Below are 22,453 nucleotides of genomic sequence, written 5' to 3' on the forward strand. Positions count from 1 at the left end.
GCGCGTCCGGAGCCTGTGCTCCGCAATGGGAGAGGCCACAACAGTGAGAGGCCCGCGCACCGCAAAAAAACAAACAGTGAATCAGTTATACATACACATATGTCCCCATATCTCCTCCCTCGAGTTTCCCTCCCTCCCACCCCTCTAGGTGGTCACAAAGCACCGAGCTGATCTCCCTGTGCTATGTGGCTGCTTCCCACTAGCTATCTATTTTACGTTTGGTAGTGTATATATGTCCATGCCACTCTCTTTGTCCCAGCTTACCCTTCCCCCTCCCCGTATCCTCAAGTCCATTCTCTAGTAGGTCTGCGTCTTTATTCCCATCTTGCCCCTAGGTTCTTCATGACTTTTTTTTTTTTTTAGATTCCATATATATGTGTTAGCAAATGGTATTTGTTTTTCTCTGACTTACTTCACTCTGTATGACAAGACTCTAGGTCCATCCACCTCACTACAAATAACTCAATTTCGTTTCTTTTTATGGCTGTGAAAATGTGTACATAAAAGTTTTAAAGCATATTCAATTACTCAGTCATAGTTTAGTGAACTAGCATCCCTCGGAATGGCAAACCATGGCCCAAGCACCAACAGCTTGCTTTTGTGAATAAAGTTTTACTGGAACACTGCCAGGCCATTCATTTAAGAAAAAGCTTGCCGACTCCTAATCTAGAGCTATTCGCAAACTTTAGTGTGTATCAGAGTTACATGGAGAGCTAAGAAACACAGAGGCCCAAATTCATTACCAAGTTCCCAGGTAATTGTGAGATACACCAAAATTTGAGAACCCCTGCTCTGGATGGGTGCTTCTCAAACTTTAATATGAACGTGAATCACCTGCTGACCTCGTTAAAACAAAGATTCTGCTTCAGGAGGGTCTGGGGTGGGCTTGAGAGTCTCTTTCAAATAAGCTCCTAGGTTATGTCAATACTGCTGGTCAACAGGCTACGTTTTGCATAGCAAGAATCCAGAGCAGCACTTCTCCAATTTGGCTGCACGTTAGAATCTCCCGAGTAGTGGTACAAAGTGCAGATGCCACCCCCAAAGATTTGTATTTAATTGGTCTGGGGTGTGCCCTGGGCATTGAGATTTCGTTTTTAAGTTCCCCAAGCGACTCTAATGTGCAACCAAGTTGGGAAACCTCTAGAGCACAACTCACCATCTCAGCAGTCAGCTAAATTTAAATAGTGGAATCCTCAACATAGCTTATTTCCTGTATATAGCACCCAAGATGGAAATAGGGCTGCTACCACAATACATATAAATATGTCTAGACTTCAGCCAGCAGACCTATTGTTCCACCCAAGTGTGTCATGAACTCTGATCTTAAGCAAGTTACAAATCGGAGCTTCAATTTCTTCATCTATCTAATGAGGATTGGAACCCCTGAGATAATGGTAAGAACAAAATGAGAGAACATTTGTGAAGGTGGTTTGGAAAGTAGTGTCTCCTATAAATAAGCATATATACAAACCCCACTTTTGGCACTCTTCTTACATGGTCTAAGAGATACATATTTCCCTTTTCACCACTAAATCACGTTGAAACAGATATAAATGGGGAAGCACACACTTTTCTCACAAAGTGCTTAATGATGCAGTTCCAGGAAGCATTGTGTCATAAGAGCGGAACCACCCTCAACAATTGAAGGATTAGTAAGGGATTACCAGCTCCAGGGAAAAGACAAAGGACTGTGGTTTCCCAGGGTTGTCAGCCCTGCCTTTTGTCATTAACTTCAAATACACTTAATGAAAACACAGGAGGTAGATTCACAGTTGCAAGTTATCAACTCCTAAAGAGCTCTGCACAGAGGATTGAAGGAAAAAAAGGACTTTCATACCAATAAAGAATAAAAACAAAAAACAGAGCCAGAGGCAGAGGAAGGAGTCGCATGGAGCTTTTTAATTTGGAAGGCAAAAAGGTTACACTTCATGGAAGGCAGAGGTTGTGCTAATAAATGCTCATTACAAAGTTGTTCTGACACAGAAGTCTGGGAACTCTCTGGGCTCTCCAACCGCATCCCAAATCAGTCGGTAGTAAGCATAAATCTGAAGTAAATCCGTGTGTCCAACAAACTGCCATCTCAAGAGCTCTTCTTATCCAGGGGAAATCAAAAAGTGAACCTTTAAGAAAGAAGCAGAAAGGTAAGAAGAGATACTCAAGGTTTCTAAAAATGTTTTGTGATATGCTACAGACAGGGTTTCGATCTAAATTCTAAACCCGTAAAGACAAAGGCAGTTATGGAGTTCCCAAATTCTGGACAGTATTTAAGCCAGGTTAGAACAACCAGAATAAAGCAAATTTTTTCACTGAACATTTTATAGAGGTATCCATAAAAATTAATGCTCAAATCTGAATTCCAAGCACACGAAGGCGTAACTGACTCGGAACTGTAGCCGTGGGTTCTAACGCCACCTCTGCAATTAATTAGCTGCATGACTTTACGTAAGTCACTCTGACCTCTCTGATCCACAAACCCTTTTTGTGGTGAGAGGATTGCAACTTAGCCTAAAGAGCTTTTCTGGATTTAGAAAGCTTACAAAGCACTAACTTCCAGTTTGGGGGGTGGGGTAGGGGGAGTGGAAGAAGGAAGAATTCGAAAGAAAGTAGAGAAAGATTCCCAATCTCAGATTTAACGAAGTACCAAAACAGAAGAAATAATTTTCTTTTCATTTAACAGTAAGATTATTTTTGGCAAGAAGGAGGTGGAGAGTAACCCCAAGAGAAGAGGCCACACAGCTGCCAGAGTCAGATGGGACTGACTGTAAGCTGTGAGGTGGAGCCCAGCCCTGCCCTGTAAACACAGACTTCCCTTCTCACACCTCTAGGAGGGCTGCCCACCTGGTGTGCTCCAACACGGTGTGGCCAGAAGGTGACCCCTTGGCCCTAGGCGCCCCAATGTCCCCAACCACAAGCAGCCCATTTTCCTGCAGTGTGCCATAAAAATATTGTCATCTTCTATGTGTGAAGATGAGAAAGGTTGGGAAACACTATGTTTCAGAAGAGCTGGGCTACACCAGTAGGTGAAAGGGCACCACCTTATTTTGTGCATTGGTTCAGGTGACCTGGAGATTCTAGCATCAGAGTTTAGAGGAAAGATCTTAGACTTCTAGCCAGATTGCTTTTATTCCACTAACAATGAAAGAGAAATGCTACATAATTGCAGAACATTCCTGCATCAGTGGAATTACGAGAAATATGCAAAACAAAGAGCAAAAACAGGGAGCAAAAGTGATCACAGTGTCAAATAAGAACAAACAGACCTATTAAAACTAACCTATTCACTCTATCAAATGTCTTAAAGCAAACTCACTGACAACAGACTATGAACTAATACCACACATCAGTTCTAATGGCCAAGGTGAGAGAGGAATAGAGCACAGGGCCACTTCAGGGAAGAGCCTGACACAATGAGAATTATAAAAGAAATCCTCATTCAGTACAAAAGTCAAGTTTTGAGATCCTATGACAATAAAACATATTGATCTAAGACACTGGGATTGGTCCAACTAAAAGGCAAAAAATGACTCATGAGAGTAAATCTCTTTGACAATGGTTTTCAGAAAATTCCTATTTACATAGATCTGCTCCTTTCTTTTAAGGCAAAAATATATCTACCAGACAGTACTCTAAAAGCAGAGGTTCTAGGAGTCTTTGAAATATTAGCTCAACAAAATTGGACTATTCACCAGCTCAGAAGAATGATTTCAACTGTTAACCAGGGGATAAAGGTTTCAGGAAACTGACAAATAAAATTTCCTCCCCTGATATCAAGACATGCAAAGTGGAAGACACCTACTGAGAAGAGTTAGCATGACTTCTTCAGTCTATTCACCCAAGCAGGAAAGACAGCACCATTCAATCAGCTGTTCTCATCATCTTAAGAGAAAGCAAGGCACAACACAAAGAACTGTTAAAAAGAATTACTCTCTGTAGAGACACAAAAGATGATGCCAGACAGGGTCATTTCTGTTTGGAATCTGCTTCCCCAGCACCATCTCTATTCAGACACCAGTACTGAGCAGATATGCCCAAATACTGATTTTCCTTCAATCCATCTCATCCTAGATCCTGGTCACCCAATTAAAACTGAAATTAGAGAAAATGTGAATCAAAGACCATTCTGCAGAAACTCTAGGTTCAGAGCTCAATGTGAATCACTACAATTTCAGAAGGCACGGATCTGAAAATGAAAGGAGCTGTAGAAATCAGCTCGTCCAATCCTCTCAGTCTTACAGATGAGGAAACCATCACCTGAGAGTTTGACAGATTTGTCCAGAGCTGTGCTGTCCAATACCACGCCACAGGTGACTATTTAAGCTGAGTTAAAATTAAATAAAATGAAAAATTCAGTGCCTCACTTAGCCACATTTCAAATGTTCAATAACTACATGTGGCTAGTAGCTACCATTATTTGGCAGTGCAGACTTAGATTTACACAATGCAAAGTTCTACTGGACAGCGCCAGCCCATGGTCACTCTCTCTGGATAAAGTCGGGTCTCCTGATCTGCATCCTCCTCCACTTCTTCCAGATCATACTAAAGATGACCAACTTTGCAGAAACATTTTAGATAGCCTGTCTTCATCCTTTCTTATCAACCTCTCCTAAGTTTTTCCCATTTGAAAAAGAGAAGCAAGCTTAATACTGTTAATGGAAACCTTCTAACAAAATGTATATATTCATCATCCAAAAGTCTTTGAACATAATAGAGAGAAATGTAAAAGTGTGAAGTCAAAGTATCTGTTATCGAGTTCCCACTCAGTCACTTATTAGTTCCAGGCCCTGGAGAAGTCAACTTAAATTTCACCAAGCTTTAATTACCTCATGCACAGAACGGGAACACTACTATTTGTCTACCTCCATCATAGGGTGGGCCGTGAGGATGACGTGGGTTGATATGTGTAAAAGTGTATGTGGGGACTTCCCTGGGGGCACAGTGGTTAAGAATCCGCCTGCCAATGCAGGGGACACGGGTTCAAGCCCTAGTCCGGGAAGATGCCACATGCTGCCGAACAACTAAGCACATGCACCACAACTACCAAGCCTGCATTCTAGAGCCCACAAGCCACAACTACTGAAGCCCATGCACCGCAACAAAGAGTAGCCCCCGCTCGCCACAACTAGAGAAAGCGCGTGCACAGCAACGAAAACCCAACGCAGCCATAAATAAATAAATAAATAAATAAATATTTTTTTAAGTGCATGTGGAGTGTGAGTTCTGCAAGCCTGGTTATGTGATAACTGTAAAACATTTGACAAATGTTGTCTAATTTTGTAAAAGGCCTTATACAAACACTATGCATTTTGTTACAGACAATCGCACCTTTGATGGATGATGAAAACCTGGTAATATGGATAAAAAGCAACAATTGAAGGTAAAAAGCAAGAAGAAAAGAAAAAGCAAAGCTCAACTGAGGATCCACACAAACAGCATGATCCTCCTTAAACACAATGGGAATATCATGAATCAGAGGCTTTAACAGCTGCAAAAGATTCTAATGACCATCCAGGCCAATCCCCTCCCTATGCACATAGGGAAATTAGGGCTCAACGACAAGCTTATTTCTCCATTCAACTAGTTAACAACACAGCAAAGTCTACAACACAGGTCTTCCGACTTCTAGCCTCACGCTCGTGCCCCACTCCATCGTCCCTCGTGTGAATTGTTCCCTTGGCATCTTTCTTCCCCAGCACTTTCCCCATGTCTTAGCATTCACATCACTAATGATACAGCTATTTTATACAGCATTTTGTTGCAGCTGAAAAAGATTTACTCATTCATACACTCATTCAACAAACATGCATTGTGACCGTTAGCCCTGTGCTAAGCTCTGAGGTCCCCACCCTCTGGGAATATAACAGTCCAGTGGGAGAGACAAGAAAATGAATGGTTTCACAACCATGTGGTTAAGTGCAGCGTTAGGGGCATGCACAGTGGACCGTGAGGGCCCCAAGAAGAGGGTCTTATGCAACCTGGGGGCAGAATGACTTGCAGTCGGAATCATCTGAGCTGCAAGGCTAGAGAAACTAAGGCAGGGAATGAACTTCATAAATACAAACCTATGGGAATTCCCTGGAGGTCCAGTGGTTAGGACTCAGCACTTTCACTGCCGGGGCCCGGGTTCCATCCCTGGTCAGGGAACTAGGACCCTGCAAAATGCAAAGCTTGGCCATATTTTTTTAAAAAGACACAAATCTACTTGATATTCTCTTTTATTCTTTTTCTCTCTCTTTTTTTTTTTTTTTGGTAGTTTTAAGTGAACCAAATACCAAATAGAGCACAATCACTAATTCAAGAATCATCAATTATTTGGTTTTTTTGTAAATAAAATAAGCAGATTCAAGGTTTTAGGAATAAGTAAAGAATCTCACCCTCCAACCAGGAAAAAAAAGGGGGTTGAGAAAATATGCTAACTCAAAATACTTTCTACAAATTTAGAGTAGTTCCCTTTTTGAGAACTTATCTGGTGGCTAAACCTAATTCAATATAAGGTGAAATGTCACAGAGAAAATGAAATGGAAAATAACCCCCCCACCCCAAAAAATTAAAGATGACTGCCAGCAGGAGGTCATGCTGAGGGTAAAAACAGGTCTGCAAAAAACTGGAAAGGGAGCTCTCGAACTGACAGATCAGAAAAGGAAATAAAAAGTCAATCTCTGGGTCACCGTGCACTTGGTCTTCCCTAGGTGACAAAGGTTGCATGCCCTTTTGTGCTTGACACCGCCCACCTCTGGCCAGAATGTAAAGCAAGCCCCACCCAACACCTAGGCCCGCTTGGACCTCTGCTGCCCTCCTGTGACTGGAAAGAAACTAGGTTTTATCACAAAGGTATCTGTGGTTTCTTCCCCCAAACTCAGCTTCTCTTGGGCTTTGTAGTACCTTCTCTCAGCAATGAAATGTACAAGCCACTGGGTGGCAGTAGCGCCTAAGAAATAACATTTAGATCCCCTTCCAGAGGTAACTTTCTAGATTACTGCAGTACTTTATGATGAATTCAAAAAGCCAACGGCGGCGACTGCTTGTTTGTAAATAGTACTGTTTGTCAGTTATGTTCTGCCCAGCCCTGTAGCGCCCTCGCTCCCGCCAGGATTAAACACTACGAATTTTTAAAGACCTGTGGGAGAACAGCCTCCACCATAAAAGCAAAGCAACACTAACAAGGTTTCAGCACAACCTGGTGGCAAACAATCACCCTCAGGCTGAGCATACTTCCAAGCTCAGGTCTGTCCCCTTGTCGAAGCCCTGTTCACTTCTCCCTCTGATCCAGGGCCCAGTCATCAGGAACTTTCCTTCCCAAGCTGTGACCCAATGTAGCTAAGTCCCTCTTTTCTTCATTTCCCTTCAGAACACCTGAGATAGGCTGACATTTTCTGAAAAGAATTTCACAAGGAGACATTGAAAAACAAAACAGGAAATATTTACAGATAGTATGTAAATCTTTAAATATTCAAACCTACTGAACTTCTATATAATGCATTCATTCAAAATAGATTACTGCCACCTAAGTGCCAAACACTGATCATCACTTTAGGTGTGCATGGATTCTCCCAACTCAGAAGCTCACTAGGAGCATTTTTCACTTTTGCATTTTCTTTTTTTTTTTTAATAAATTGATTTATTTATTTTAGTTTTGGCTGCGTTAGGTCTTTGCTGCGCACAGGCTTTCTTTAATTGTGGCAAGCGGGGGCTACTCGTTGCCCCCTGCGTGGGCTTCTCGTTGCGGTGGCTTCTCTTGTTGCAGAGTACCGGCTCTAGGCGCAAGGGTTTCAGTAGTTGTGGCACGCAGGCTCAGTAGCTGGCTCACGGGCTCTAGAGCGCAGGCTCAGTAGCTGTGGCGCACGGGCTTAGCTGCTCCGCGGCATGTGGGATCTTCCCGGACCAGGGCTCGAACCCGTGTCCCCTGCCTTGGCAGGCGGATTCTTAACCACTGCACCACCAGGGAAGCCCTGCATTTTCTTCTTTTTTTTTTTTTTTTGCGGTACGCGGGCCTCTCACTGTTGTGGCCTCTCCTGTTGCGGAGCACAGGCTCCGGACGCGCAGGCTCAGCGGCCATGGCTCACGGGCCCAGCCGCTCTGCGGCATGTGGGATCTTCCCGGACCGGGGCACGAACCCACGTCCCCTGCATCGGCAGGTGGACTCCCAACCACTGCGCCACCCGGGAAGCCCTCTTCTTTTTTTTTGAATTTTATTTTATTGTTTTTATACAGCAGGCTCTTATTAGTTATCTATTTGCATTTTCATTTTTATGATAATCTAAAAAACATTATGAGTCTATTCTTTTCTCTTTTTTAATTACTTTATTTATTTATTACTTTTGGCTATGTTGGGTCTTCGTTGCTGCACACGAGCTTTCTCTAGTTGCGGCAAGCAGGGGCTACTCTTCGTTGCAGTGCGCAGGCTTCTCATTGTGGTGGCTTCTCTTGTTGCAGAGCACGGGCTCTAGGCGTGCGGGCTTCAGTAGTTGTGGTGCACGGGCTTCAGTAGTTGTGGCTTGCAGGCTCTAGAGTGCAGGCTCAGTAGTTGTGGTGCACGGGCTTAGCTGCTCCGCGGCATGTGGGATCTTCCCGGACCAGGGCTCAAACCAGTGTCCCCTGCATTGGCAGGCAGACTCTTAACCACTGCACCACCAGGAAAGCTCCTATGAGTCTATTCTTGACCACTGGCATAGCCACTTATACCAGTGCTGCCAACTGTACAGCTAACTTTTACCACAGGTTTCTCACACTGCCATCTCTGGACATGTTTTCAGGAGGCCACAAAAGTCTGAAGTTTGGAAAAGGCTGTGTTAACAAGATGTAGGTTTTACAATAGTCCTAGCTGAACAAAACTGCCATGAAGACGGTCAAGTCTTACAGCAGAAGGAAGGAATGGGGACTGGAGGGATTCAGAGGAACTTCAGTTCAATCTACAATGCTTAATCTGTTCAAAACCTGTTCATTCCAGGTGGTGGATACACGGCAGTGTTTGTTATATTCTTCTCTGTACTTTTCTGTATTTTTTAAATTGTCATAAAAGCAAAGAAATTAAGTAATAAAGGAAAGGACGGTAATAAAAATAACTGTGGTAACTTTTTTTTTTTTTGATGTGGACCATTTTTAAAGTCTTTACTGAATTTGTTACAATATTGTTTCTGTTTTACATTTTGGTTCTTTGGCTGCGAGGCATGTGGGATCCTAGCTCCCTGACCAGGGATCGAACCAGCACCCCCTGCATTGGAAGGCAAAGTCCTAACCACTGGACTGCCAGGGAAGTCCCTGTGGTAACTTTTTTTTTTTTTTTTTTTTGCGGTACGTGGGCCTCTCACTGTTGCGGCTTCTCCCGTTGCGGAGCACAGGCTCCGGACGCGCAGGCTCAGCGGCCATGGCTCACAGGCCCAGCCGCTCTGCAGCATGTGGGATCTCCCAGACCGGGGCACGAACCCGTGTCCCCTGCATCAGCAGGCGGGCTCTCAACCACTGCGCCACCAGGGAAGCCCCTGTGGTAACTTTTTAAACACATGTCTTTAACTCTGCGATTGTCAAATACTTTGTAATAAGCAACTTTAAGCAAAAATAAATATTAACATTTTTTGACACCAGACTGGATTATTAGACTTAAAAGATTTCCAGCAAGGTTCTTTGAACCCCAGTTTCTCATCTGTAAGTGGAATTACCAAGCCTATCCTCATAAGGTTGTTTTGAAAATAAAATAAGACTTAAAGCCTGGCCCACACGAGCACTCACTATCTGTTAACTTCCTTACTTCTCCTGGAATAAATTTCTTTAACTCAGTGCCATTTTCTTTTGATATGCTTTTTCACAGTAGCTGCTGGTTTTAAATGTCACCCCCAAATTCACACAAGAGCAGTAAGCTACAGATGTTTATTCTTTTTATACCCAACTCTCAACATATTTGTCAAATATGGAGAATATTCAATCTGTTTTGTTCTACCTTCTGAGTTGATATAAATATTGAAAACTCACTCGAAAACCATTTTAAAAGTGTTTTAGCACAATGCACATAGAACTAAGTTAGAAGCACAGAAAAAGGGCAAATAAATGTATATTTGAAAATTGAGGGCAGGACAGTACAGTAGATGTCAAATTGTGATCATTTCACAAATGATCTCTGTGAAAAACCCCCTGGGGAGTCCCCCACAGAAGGATTTCACTACGAATATACTCTCTATAGAATGATTTAACACTGCAATCTGGGATTGGAAGATCGTGCTATACCTTGGGCCCATAATTCCCTGCTGAACAGGTGGCCCTAGATCATTAATAGGGTCTGCAGTACGCAGTTTCTGCTGAGCTTGCTTTTTTGTCTCTGTTTTTGTCATGACTTTGAAATACTAGCCTCTCTGCTGCAGAGTCCTCCTCCAATCACGACGGCCCTAGGAAATTATTTTTCATGATTTGGTATTTCCCTGATCCTAGAGAACAAACATCCTTGAACTGCTTGCTCTGTCCCCTTGTTAAAGCATACAACATGACTCATCTAGAAAAAGTAACTAGAAATTTAGAGTAGGGCAATCAGAAGACTTATGACCTTTCCAGCAAGGTTACTATCAGAGCCCAAGGGTTACTCAGGATGTTCGCAGGTCAATGCTGGTGGGTGAATTTTCTAGCTGTACTCAAGAAGCTGTCATTGGTCAGGCACCCTGTCTGCGGCCTCTGCTCCCAGATGGCACGGCGGCCCAGTTCTCTGGACCGCCACAGCACTTTGTTCAGGTCTTTAGTGTGGCTCTAACTGCTGTTTACATGCTTTTCCCCTTCTAAACTGTTCACTGCTTGAAGGCAGCCACATTTTACTTTTCTTTGTGTTCCCAGGATCAAGGCATTGACTAGCACATGGGGGAACAACTCAAGTCCTGATTGGGTCTCCAAAAAGTTCAACTGTATTAAGATAGTAGAAAGAAGTGATTCACAACCTCTTTCACTGATAAAACCACCTCTGTCAACTTACCACTGCCAAAAATGAAAGCTTACCTGAACTAACAGTACTGTTTTTGAGACAGTATCTATGGAAAGGATTTATGTAATATATTAAGTAACTGATTGATTCATGCTAGAAACTGAAGTAAAGTCCTTGTCACATTATTGCATTCACTTTGTCCATGGTTGCTCTAACTCTTATGTTAGATTTCTGATTAGTACAAAAATGATAGCTTTCCAAGTTGTGATAGAAAGAGGTTGGTCCTGGGATATCCTTCCCCCAAAGAGGGTAAGTTTCCTAAGGTTCTCGTTTCTCTACCCCAGTAATAGCAATATTTAATTTTGTAGGAGAAAGGCAAAGAATAGAGTGCATTCATTCATCAGTGAGCAACATGGGATACTGAAAGAGCACTAGGCCAAGAGCACCACTGGACTAAAGCACTACACTGCTTCCACTTAGCTATGTGGCCAGGGAAAGCCAGTGGATTGTTCTGGACCTCTGTTTTCTCATATATAAAATAAGTTTTAAGATAGAGTCAAGGGACTTCCCTGGTGGTCCAGTGGGTAAGACTCCGCACTTCCAAGGCAGGGGACATGGGTTCCATCCTTGGTCAGGGAACTAGGATCCCACATGCCGTGTAGCACGGCCAAAAAAAAAAAAAAAAAAATATATATATATATATATATATACACACACACACACACACACACACACACAGAGAGAGAGAGAGAGAGAGAGAGTCAAGTACTTCTCAGAGCTTTTAGGATTCTACTTAGGAGGAAAGGATGGAGGGGAGAGCATACCACACATGGAGAGCCCAAGCAAAGAGGGCTTTTCAACTTCTGTCAATCAGAACAACTCGGCTCCACTGCTGAGATTCTATATGAGTTTACGTAAAAAAAAAAAAAAAAAAGAGCTCTATTGCTAAAAAAAGAAAACTGGCAAATGACCAAACGGCATCTCATCCTATATGTTAAAGTGTTCTCCTAAGCTAATCCCATTTTCCCATTAATTTTTATTTAGCACATATATAAGCAAGCAGCCATCGTCATTCATTCGGCACATGCTGGATGTCTATCAGCTGTAAGCACTATACTAGGTACTATGGAGACAATGGCCCAGCGTTTGAAGTCATCTGAGATCAAAATCAGAAAAAAAATTATAGAGCAAATCTAAAAGCAAAACCTACAATTTATGTCCCTTCCAAGATCTCAGAGTTATTTTCATGGAGTTATTGGTGCAGAAATTAATGTATTAGCTACAAGCAAACTCTCATTTTCTGTTATCTTAATGATTTGCAGAACAGTGAGAAGAGGAGGCAACGACCAAGAGCAGCAGCACTGATGAATCATGATGATATTAACACATACTTTGCAGACCAATATGGAAAACTCTGCAAACATCTTATCAACAATATGGGAACTCTGACAACCATGATCAAAACCAGCCCCTCCGATTTCTGTTTCTAAAACCAACACCATGTGACAAGCACTAAGATCATTACTTACGTTCTTCTAGTCTCCTACACCTCAATTAAGTAAATGGGAATGATTCAGCCAACGAAGTTCATGACAACAAGGTGCAGGATGGTGCTGGCAAAGAGAAAATCAGCAAAGGCCCGCTCTGGGGAGATGCCTTGGAAATCCGCTTTGTTTTGTGGGTTGATCTGTATTCTCAGACAAACTGTACAAGAAGAAAAACACAAAAGTGATTATCAAGAAGTATGAAACAAGTATGACTAATGCACACACACATACCCTCTGACCCAACAATTCTGTTCCAGCAGAAATGACACGTAAGTCCATCAAAAGGCACGTACAGGAATGATACCCATGGTGGCCCCCAACTGGAAGCAATCTAATGTCTATCAACAGTAAAATGGGGAGAACTCCCTGGTGGTCCAGTTGTTAGGACTTGGCACTTTCACTGACACGGGTCCGGGTTCAATCCCTGGTTGGGGAACTGAGATCCCACAAGCCAAAAAAAAAACAAACAAACAGTAAAATGGGTAAATTATGGCATATGCATACAATAGAATACCACAGAGCAATGAAAAAGAACTTCACAACATGGATGAATTCGGCAAATATCACAACGAGCAACATAATCCAGACGCCAAAAAATACATGCTTTATGATTCTACTTATATAAAGCTTAAAATTGGCCAAAACCAATCTACAGTAATACAAATCAGGACAGTGGTTTTTATCGTTCACAGGAGATGACTTGGAAGGCAAGAGGAAAGGCCTCTAGGGTACTGATAATGTTCTATATCCTAATCTGGTGGTGGCTAAAAGGGTGAATTTAAAAGTTCATCAAGTTGTACACAAATTTTATGCTGTTAATTGTTTAAGGGAACAATACAACTTCTCAGAGTTAGGTTAAAAACCAAAGGCTTACTTAGAAAAAAAAATATTGATATAAAACCAAAAAATCTTTAGAACTCTCTTATCTCCTGAATTAAGTTTATAATTATACCTAGATCAAGATGTAGTTGAGGCAGTAACAAAGGGGCTAGGCTGAATGACCAAAAGTTATAAAATTGTGAATTATTTCCAACAGAATGTGTATGTTAGACAGCAGAGATGCTTATCCATGAGGACCTCACAACTGTAGATAATCTTTGATCTCAAAGTTCTAGCAGATGCTTGTCTCAAAAAAGGCAAGAGATCTAAGTTACATGACTTTGACAGAGAACTCTCTACTACCACACTCTGTACCCTTGAAGATTCCAACCTGATACCATAGCCACAGTCACCATCTGACATGAAAAGAAAGCTCTAGGAATACACTTTTCCAAAATATCTTTATACCTGTGACAAATGATTACACTACTTAACCCAAATTTGCTTCAGGCTAGCATCCATTCCATCACTAACCAAGAAAAGGCAACAGACTGAGATCTAACCCAAAGGTCAGAGAACTACCAGACTGGGCTTCCCTGGTGGCACAGTGGTTAAGAATCCACCTGCCAATGCAGGGGACATGGGTTCGAGCCCCGGTCCGGGAAGATCCCACATGCCGCGGAGCAACTAAGCTCGTGCACCACAACTACTGAGCCTGTGCTCTAGAGCCCACAAGTCACAACTACTGAGCCCGCATGCTACAACTACTGAAGCCAGTGCACCTAGAGCCCGTGCTCTGCAAAAAGAGAAGCCACCGCAATGAGAAGCCCGCACACCACAATGAAGAGTAGACCCTGCTCTCCACAACTAGAGAAAGCCCGCACACAACAACAAAGACCCAACGCAGCCAAAAATAAATAAATAAATAAATAGACAAATTAAAAAAAAAACTACCAGACTACTTCTCCAGAGTCCATCGTCATGGCAACAGTCTTCATTATGCTTAAACATGCAAACACTGTGGAAAAAAACCCGGATCTTTTCAGGCACCTGAACCCTTCAAAATATGAAGGACACTGACTGAAGCAAGGGCGACCAGTTAAAATCCCACTGTGGTGAGTATAGCTTGGTTCACCCATTTGGGAGAGCAACCGGCAACATCTATTATATTTTAAATGTCTTCTGAGTAAAGAATTTATCTTAGAGAACAAAGGCATTCTAACAGCATGTTCGTAAAGTTGAAAAAAAAAAGTGAAAACAGTCCAAATGACATCAAAGGGATTACTTAAATAAATTACACTACAGACATGCAATAAAATCCCATGCAATTATTCAAAAGAATGAGATTAATTTGCTATATGTTGACAGTAAAGATGTCTAAGATATATTAAGTGAAAAAAAGCCAAAAATATTATTCCCTTTCAGATTTCTCTTAAACTGCATACACACACACACACACACACACACACACACACACACATAACTATTTTCTCATTTATTTTAGTTGGAATCTAGGAAAAAATCTGGAGAAAGAGATACCAAACACGATTAACAGCGGCTATTGGGGTGGAAGATGGGAGTAGAGTAGTGCTTCGAGAAATATGAGGGGACAAACGGAGAGAGAAGCTCCCCATGAAGGCAGACAAAGAAATGAATTGATGTGTTATCATTATCATAATCATAGTAACCCAAGTTGCTTCAATGACAACATAAGAATCAGAATCGCACAGAGACGCAAAGGACCCTGAAGGTCCTAAAGACCAACACCCCATCTAATGCACAAAACACCTAAGAGGTGGCGGATATGGGCATGCCAGGGGAGGCTGCATGAATCAGCTGGGAATAGTTCCAAAGTATACTCACCATATCCAGAATCTGGTAAGTTATCCCCAGGTGCAGAATTACAAACCATCCAGAGACTGTATTACTGACAGAGGCAGCAAATCCCTCAGATGCAGGGATATGCCGCCTCTATCAGTAACACAGGCTCTGGATGGTTTGTAATTCTCAAAAAAGGCAAAGAACACCTGTTCGAAAAGCTCCTCCACAAAAGATCCTTCAGTCCTTCCTGAGCACTTCCAAAGATGGAAATGTACTACCTCCTAAGGCAGCTTGCTCCATTTTAGCAGTTCTAATTTATCTCCTTAAATATTCACTTAGTCAGCAAAATATTTACTGGGCATCTACTATGTGCCATGCACTGTCCCAGGTGCTAGGACTATGGCACAGAAGAAGACAGACAAGAGTCTGGCTCCCAGGGAACTTACACTCTAATGGAGAGAAACATAAAAAATGAGAAAACAACTAAACAAGGAAATATGAGGTAGTGATACGCGCTATGAAGCAAAGCAAGGTAATAAAAGAGTGACTGGGAAGCTATTTCTTATTTGGTGGCCACAGAAGGCTTCTCTAAGAAGGTGCTATTTAAGACCAAAACTTGAAAGACAGGAGCCAACCATGCAAAGATCTAGGGGCAGAGCATTCCAGATAGCAAGAACAATCTTGGTCAGACTGACCAGAATGTAGGGATCAAGGGCAAGAGGGAGACAAGGGCCAAATCAGTGGGGCTTTGTAAGCTTCAGTAAAGAGTCTGGATTCGTTCTAAGTACAATGGAGCAATATTTCAAAGTTTTAGCAGATGAGTAAAATAATCTGATCTAAAATTTTTAAGGATGGTAGAACTGCAATGCGGAGAATGGTTTGCAAAGTTCAAGAAGCCGAAGAGTCATGCAGGGGCCAAAGAGCTCAGGTAATGGTAGTCAAAAGGGACAGAAGTCAAGGGATACAGGCTGTATTTTGGAGAAGACAGGGCTGGCTGATGTAATGGATGTGGGAGATAAGAGAAATCAAGGAATCAAGAAAACCTTCTACGGATTCCCTGACAGTCCAGTGGTTAGGACTCCGAGCTTTCACTGCCAAGGGCCCGGGTTCAATTCAATCCCTGGTCGGGGCACTAGGATCCCACGGGCCAAGCAGCAAAAAAAAAAAAAAAACCTTCTAAATTTGTGGCTTCAACAGCTTAACCAAAGTTGACACCATGTACTGACCAGAGAAAAGGTAGATGGCTAGGCCGGAAGGTTCAATCTGGAGTTGTGTGTTAGACATCAAGTGAAGATGTCAAGTAGGCAACTGGACTTACTAATTTGGAATTCAGGGAATAGGTCAAAACTGAAAATATAAATGTGGTAGTTGTAGTTATATAGACATTATTTAAATTAACCTATGGGAAAGAAATACAGAGAAGAGGTCTAGAACCATGCCCTCAGACCAAAAAGCACCTAGCACAAACAGTGGGAAGGAAAAACCAATGAGGTGAGAAGGAACAAGCAGGAGTGTAGTGTTGCAAAAGCTTTGAGAAGAAAGTACTTCACTCCCTCAGAAGGAAGCAGCCAACTATGTTAAGTGCTAAATGTTGCTGAGCATTCAGGCAAGGTGAGGTACATGGCCATTAGATCTGGCAAGATGACAAGAGCAGTTTCACTGTAGTGGTGGGGACAGACCACCACCAAGAGTAGGTTAAGGAATGAATGGACAGTGAGAAAGCAGAAACAGCAACTAGACAACTATTCTTTCAAGGAATTCTGTGATGATGGAGCAGAAAGACATGGAATAGTAGCTGAAGGGGTATCTGAAGTCAAATTAATTTTTTTAATTGGATGATATTAGAGCATGTATGTATGATGGGAATTATCCAGTAGAGAGAAATTAATGATGCAGAATGGAGGGATGATTACAGAAACTGAGTCCCTGAGTGAGCAAGAGAAGACTGGATCCTCCGCACAAGTGAAGAAACCGACCTCTGATAGGAAAGGGATATATCATCCACCATTACAGGAAATAAGTCAAAGAGTAGGGGGTCCATGTGTAGGTGGGTTGCTATGATTCCTTGGTAGGAAGATGAAAGGATTTCTTTTTTAGCAAAGAAAAAAATAAAGCAAGATCATCAACTGAGAATAGAGGAAAACAGAAAATATAGATGAAAGTGAAGAGAGAAAATATGAAGCATATTTTGGAAAAGCAAACATATCAGAGAAGTATTATAGGACCACTGGGCAGGGTTGAGTGCCTACTTGTGTTCCTATTCTCACCAGTACTTCTCCATCACAGCACTATATCCAGGTTTACTTGTCAGCATCTCCCACTAGATTATAAACTCTGTGGGAGTAGAGATCATGTCTGCGTGTTCCACAGTTAAAGCCTCAGTACCCTGGCAGGGAACCTGGCACATAACTCAATATTCCTTAACTTATTATAGGCATGCTCACAATTTAACATACAGTGTTAAGCACTGAGGATGCAGAGATGAAAAGAGCACTACACCACTACAGTGTAGTGAAATAGGAATACAGGAGAAAGACCTAAATCTGAAGAGCCAGGGAAGGGTTCAAATGGAAGCAGCACTTGAGCTGAGATGGCTGAGAAGTGAAGGAATTTTCTGGGCAGTCAAACAAAGGTAAAATAGCTTAAGACATCTCGGCATGTTCAGGGAATAACAAGTAACTCAACAGTGCTGGAATATAAAGTACAGAGGAGGCGGAGACGAGATGAAGCTGGAGATGTGGCCGGGACGGATTATCAAAGACCCTCTAGCCATTAAAATTTTTTAAAATTTCTCTTTGGGTACAGACAAATTTTATGTGGGGAGTAGCACAATCAGATTTGCAAGTCAAATCAAGCCTGCAAACATAGTGGAAGATGGACTGGAGGGAGAGAGATGAGAGTGTGGGAGATCAATAAGGAAGATCACAGTAGTCCAGATAAGAGATATTGAGAGCTTGAGTGACAGAGGATGCAGAGGTAGCAATGGATATGAAAGAGGTTTAGAAACAGGACTGTCAGGCATAAGGCTGGCAAACTTCCAATCTCCTGGATAAGTTATGGGCCCAGAAATCTAATAGATAATTTCCAAAGAAATGCTGGACCCCAGTCCACACAGCCCAAGATCTCCTGTGCGATAGAAAACACCCTGAATTAGGCCTCCTTGCCTTTCAGATTCAAACTGTTTTTGGATCTGTAAACTACTTTTTTTAATCCGTAAATATTTCATATAGATTAGAAAACAGAATAGACCAAAGTTGTGAAATGACTTAAAAACTGATTTCAAGATCAAAGATTTATTTTAAGGACAGTCTTATTGTTTTCCACTCATCCCTCCAAAATAGCACTTTAAATGAGCAAAAAGAGGGATTTCAGTTAGGTAAAAAAGGAAACTAGAAGGGCTGCCAACACTGACATGCTACTCTGAAAAAGGGACAGATGTCCTCCTCTAGAGAGATCTAACCACAAGATAAACAGTCAGCTGCTGAGGATGTTTGAAATCTGTCTGAAAGAGAAAAATATTTTACCTCTGAAGTCCTTTCAAAGCCTATTCTACTGTAAACTGTTGATCCAGAAAAAAAAAAAAAAGACTTCTCAATGGCAATTTTCTACCTCTGTCTCCTTGAAACTATGGTTAAGTTTCCTGGTCATGAGGGAATAGAAGAAAACAGACCATTTTCATCAGACCCAAATAACACCAGGCTTTTTAAAAAATGCAATAGTATCCTATATCGGTTTAAAATGTACTAACCAATTTCCAAAGAACGTATGCTACATAACACATGCAGAAGGAATGGAAGAGAACAGACTGCCAAAAAAGAAATTAAGGGAACCAAGCTAAAGAACTTTTCCCTCCAATTCATCCTACACATTAACACCAATTTTAAGTCGCTCCTTTACTTAAATCTAAAACCTTTTTTAAAACTTTTTTAATCCGGGGCTTCCCTGGTGGCGCAGTGGTTGAGAATCTGCCTGCCAATCCAGGGGACACGGGTTCGAGCCCTGGTTAGGGAGGATCCCACATGCCGCGGAGCAACTAGGCCCGTGAGCCACAATTACTGAGCCTGCGTGTCTGGAGCCTGTGCTCCGCAACAAGAGAGGCCATAATAGTGAGAGGCCCGCGCACCGCGATGAGGAGTGGCCCCCACCTGCCGCAACTAGAGAAAGTCCTCGCACAGAAACGAAGACCCAACACAGCCATAAATTAATTAATTAATTAATTTTTAAAAAAAAACTTTTTTAATCCTTAGATGCATTCCTATTACCTACAGGATAAAACTCCTTGGCCTGACACTCAAAGCTCTAGCATCCAGCACTACCTAATCCTTCAATGTAATCGCCTACAATTCCCTTTCTCAGCCAAACTGGCCTTCTCCATTCTCTTCCAATAGGAAACACAACTCAGGGAAGTTAGAAACCTCAGCACTATAAATAAGTACAAGCCTTCCCTTCCCAACAACCAGAACAAAGGATAAACTCCAAATTTAAAATCTCCCATTAAAACCAGTATCCAGGGCTTCCCTGGTGGTGCAATGGTTAAGAATCCACCTGCCAATGACACAGGTTCAAGCCCTGGTCCGGGAAGATCCCACATGCTGTGGAGCAACTAGGCCCGCGTGCCACAACTATCGAGCCCATGTGCCACAACTACTAACGCCCACATACCTAGAGCCCATGCTCCACAACAAGAGAAGCCATCCCAATGAGAAGCCCATGCACCGCAACAAAGACCCAACACAGCCAAAAATTTTTTTTAAAAAGTATCCAGTTGAGGATCGGAGCTAACAAATGGCAGCAGTGGATTTAGTAAGGTCAAGTCTGTCAAAAGAAATGCAAACGATACCCTTCCACAGCAACTCTAAATTGTCTTGAATCCCTTCTTTTCCTGAAGCAACTTTCATTTCCCTGACCCAATTACCAATTATCCAACACCTACGGACATCAGAATCCCCCAAAAGGACCTCAATATTAAAGTTTCCTTTCTCTTCAATGACAGGCCATCAACTTCTCATTGAGGAGGAGAGTAGGGGGTCTGCCAATTCAACTTTAGCCACAACAGCCTCAAAAAAAAAAAAAAGACTTGGCACTGGAAAAATTATCTGCTCAAAAAAATCTTCTTTTATCACACCAAGAATCTGCAACTCCAGTCCACATCCACTCTTCTGCAAACCACTCTTCCACGTAGCCCTGAGAACTCATTCTTAACCCTAGAAGCTTATGAAGCCAGGGTGACTTCAGCACAGAGAAGGCTTTTTTTTTTAATCACCTTTTAGGCCCCACCCTATTCCTACTCTTTCCAGACCTGGAAAACAAAATCAGACATTCTCAAGATCCCTTCTCCTGGGACTTCCCTGGCGGTCCAGTGGTTAAGATGCCGTGCTTCCAATGCAGGGGGTGCGGGTTCAATCCCTGGTCGAGGAACTATGATCCCACATGCCACGTGGTGGCCAAAGAAATAAAAAATAAATAAAATTAAAAGATTCCTTCTCCTGTCTGGCTAATAAAATTCTTAGTCATGAACAGTATTTTAGGGGAGGAAGGAGGAGTCTAGAGCAAAGAGGGTAGTATATCTGATGATGGTAACATATAAACTCCTGTAGACCAGGATGCTGCTACAGAGAACCAGGTCTTGGTCATCTAAGCCAAAACTCAAAGATGTACACGCTAACTCTGCAACTCCAGGCCAGGCTTACTGAACTAGTTCTTAAGACCTTAGACTTATCTTAACTTGAGAAAGAGTAGAAGGCAGAGTATCTCTGGCATGAATCTGAACTAGCAATTTGAATGTGTAATAAGCATTCTATAGGTTTCTAACTCTAAGCTGTAATTAAGACTCCACTGTAAATGAAGTCTCCAGACAATTCTAACGTTGTATTTTGTCTATGCCCCAATTACACTGTAAACTCGTTGAGGACAAGAAACATATACCAGGTGTATCCCCAAAGCTTTTACCATACCTTGTATGAGATACAAAATACTATTTACAATGTGACTGTTGATGATCACACATGGAAAAAAAAAACAAACATGAATTTTAGCATGTTTTCCAAGTCATGCAGCAGGTGATACCATGACTGGAAAAGTTCATGTGGTAGCCACCTATAAACTGTACTGGCCAACACTCCCTGGGCCAAGCCTGGACTCAGTATTCAGTGAATCCCTGTTGAGCAAGAAAGATCAGATTTTGGCAAAAATATATGGGGACAGTCAGCTCTCGTTAAATATGGCAGTCTACAAGGTATCAAACTTGCTGGGAATCAGAATAATAAAGCTAAAATAGACCTGTGTGAGTGAAAACTGAGTTCAGGATAGTGAAATGACAGCTTCAGAGTTGGGTTCTCCATTTTACAAGTTTACCAACTTCAAAGCTGTGTTAAAGCTAAGTGAAAGTTGGGAGTTTTCCATGGACCAATGTGAAGTGAAGTGGATCACCAGGTTGAACAGCAAAATGAAGGTGTTTCCAGATTTAATCCCAGCTCCTCGGCGGCTCTTTGGTATTAGGCACGACAACCTGAATGTGCCTCAATTTCCCCATTCACAAAAAGTGGGCAATGCAGGTTCCTCTCTCAACTTCACGAGGCGGTGGTCTCATATAGAGACGAGTACTGTGGGAATAAAAGCACGCATCAAAGTAACACATTATAACTGATATCACTTATAGAATCATTACCCGCTAGGATAAAACTCCCCACACAGGAGATGAAGCCCGAGAGGAAAGAGTTGAAGGGGAAGGTCCCCACGAGGAGACAATAACCGAACTGCAGCGCCCCGGTCAGCAGTATATACAGGAGGTACGCGTCCAACAACTTCAGACGCTGAGGAGTGGAGCTCAAGTACTCTTCTAAGAACCGCGAGATGACCGACAACACCGACGCCGACATGACTACACGCTCGATATTCCGGCCGGCGTACCCCAAACTCCTAGTGGACCCGACGACCACACCGGATGTAGTGTCGGCGCATGCGCACCGCTAGTAGCCCAGCTCCGCCCTCCCCAATTTGCTACTTTGCGCAGGCGTATAGGCCGGCCAAGGCACGAAACAAGTAATGCGCAGACGCAGAATATATCTACAGAATGAGAACTACAGCCAGAGAAAGCTAATGCGCCTGCGCAACGGATCTCTCCGTGAGCTGGAGACGTGTATCTTTTTGTGCTATTTCCGCCGTCATGTTGGTGACGCCCACAGTTGCTCCAGCAACAAGATAGTGTGAGAGGGAGAGGGGAAGAGGTTTTTCAGCGGACAGCGTTCTCTTTGGTCCACCAGCGTCCTCAAAGATGAACTATTTGGATCTGCTTTAAGGCAATGTCTGGCTTTTCCCGGTTCAGTACCCGCTCGGTCCTAATTCTGTTGAGGGCGCTAACTGCAGATGCCTG

The 22,453-nt window shown here is 42.5% G+C and overlaps 1 protein-coding gene across 1 annotated transcript; it reads right to left on the reverse strand.

The window, feature by feature from the left end:
- Positions 1-1,878: 1,878 nt before the first annotated feature.
- Positions 1,879-21,959, reverse strand: DAD1 (defender against cell death 1; the record flags this gene model as incomplete). Its single annotated transcript, XM_079701188.1, has 3 exons — positions 1,879-2,120; positions 12,424-12,598; positions 21,749-21,959. 2 exons carry the CDS (start codon positions 21,957-21,959, stop codon positions 12,468-12,470), a joined length of 342 nt encoding a protein of 113 aa, XP_079557314.1. The 3' UTR covers positions 1,879-2,120; positions 12,424-12,467.
- Positions 21,960-22,453: the final 494 nt, after the last annotated feature.

This window comes from Hyperoodon ampullatus, assembly GCF_949752795.1.
Source record: "Hyperoodon ampullatus genome assembly, chromosome: 3".
Lineage (NCBI taxonomy): Eukaryota > Metazoa > Chordata > Mammalia > Artiodactyla > Ziphiidae > Hyperoodon > Hyperoodon ampullatus.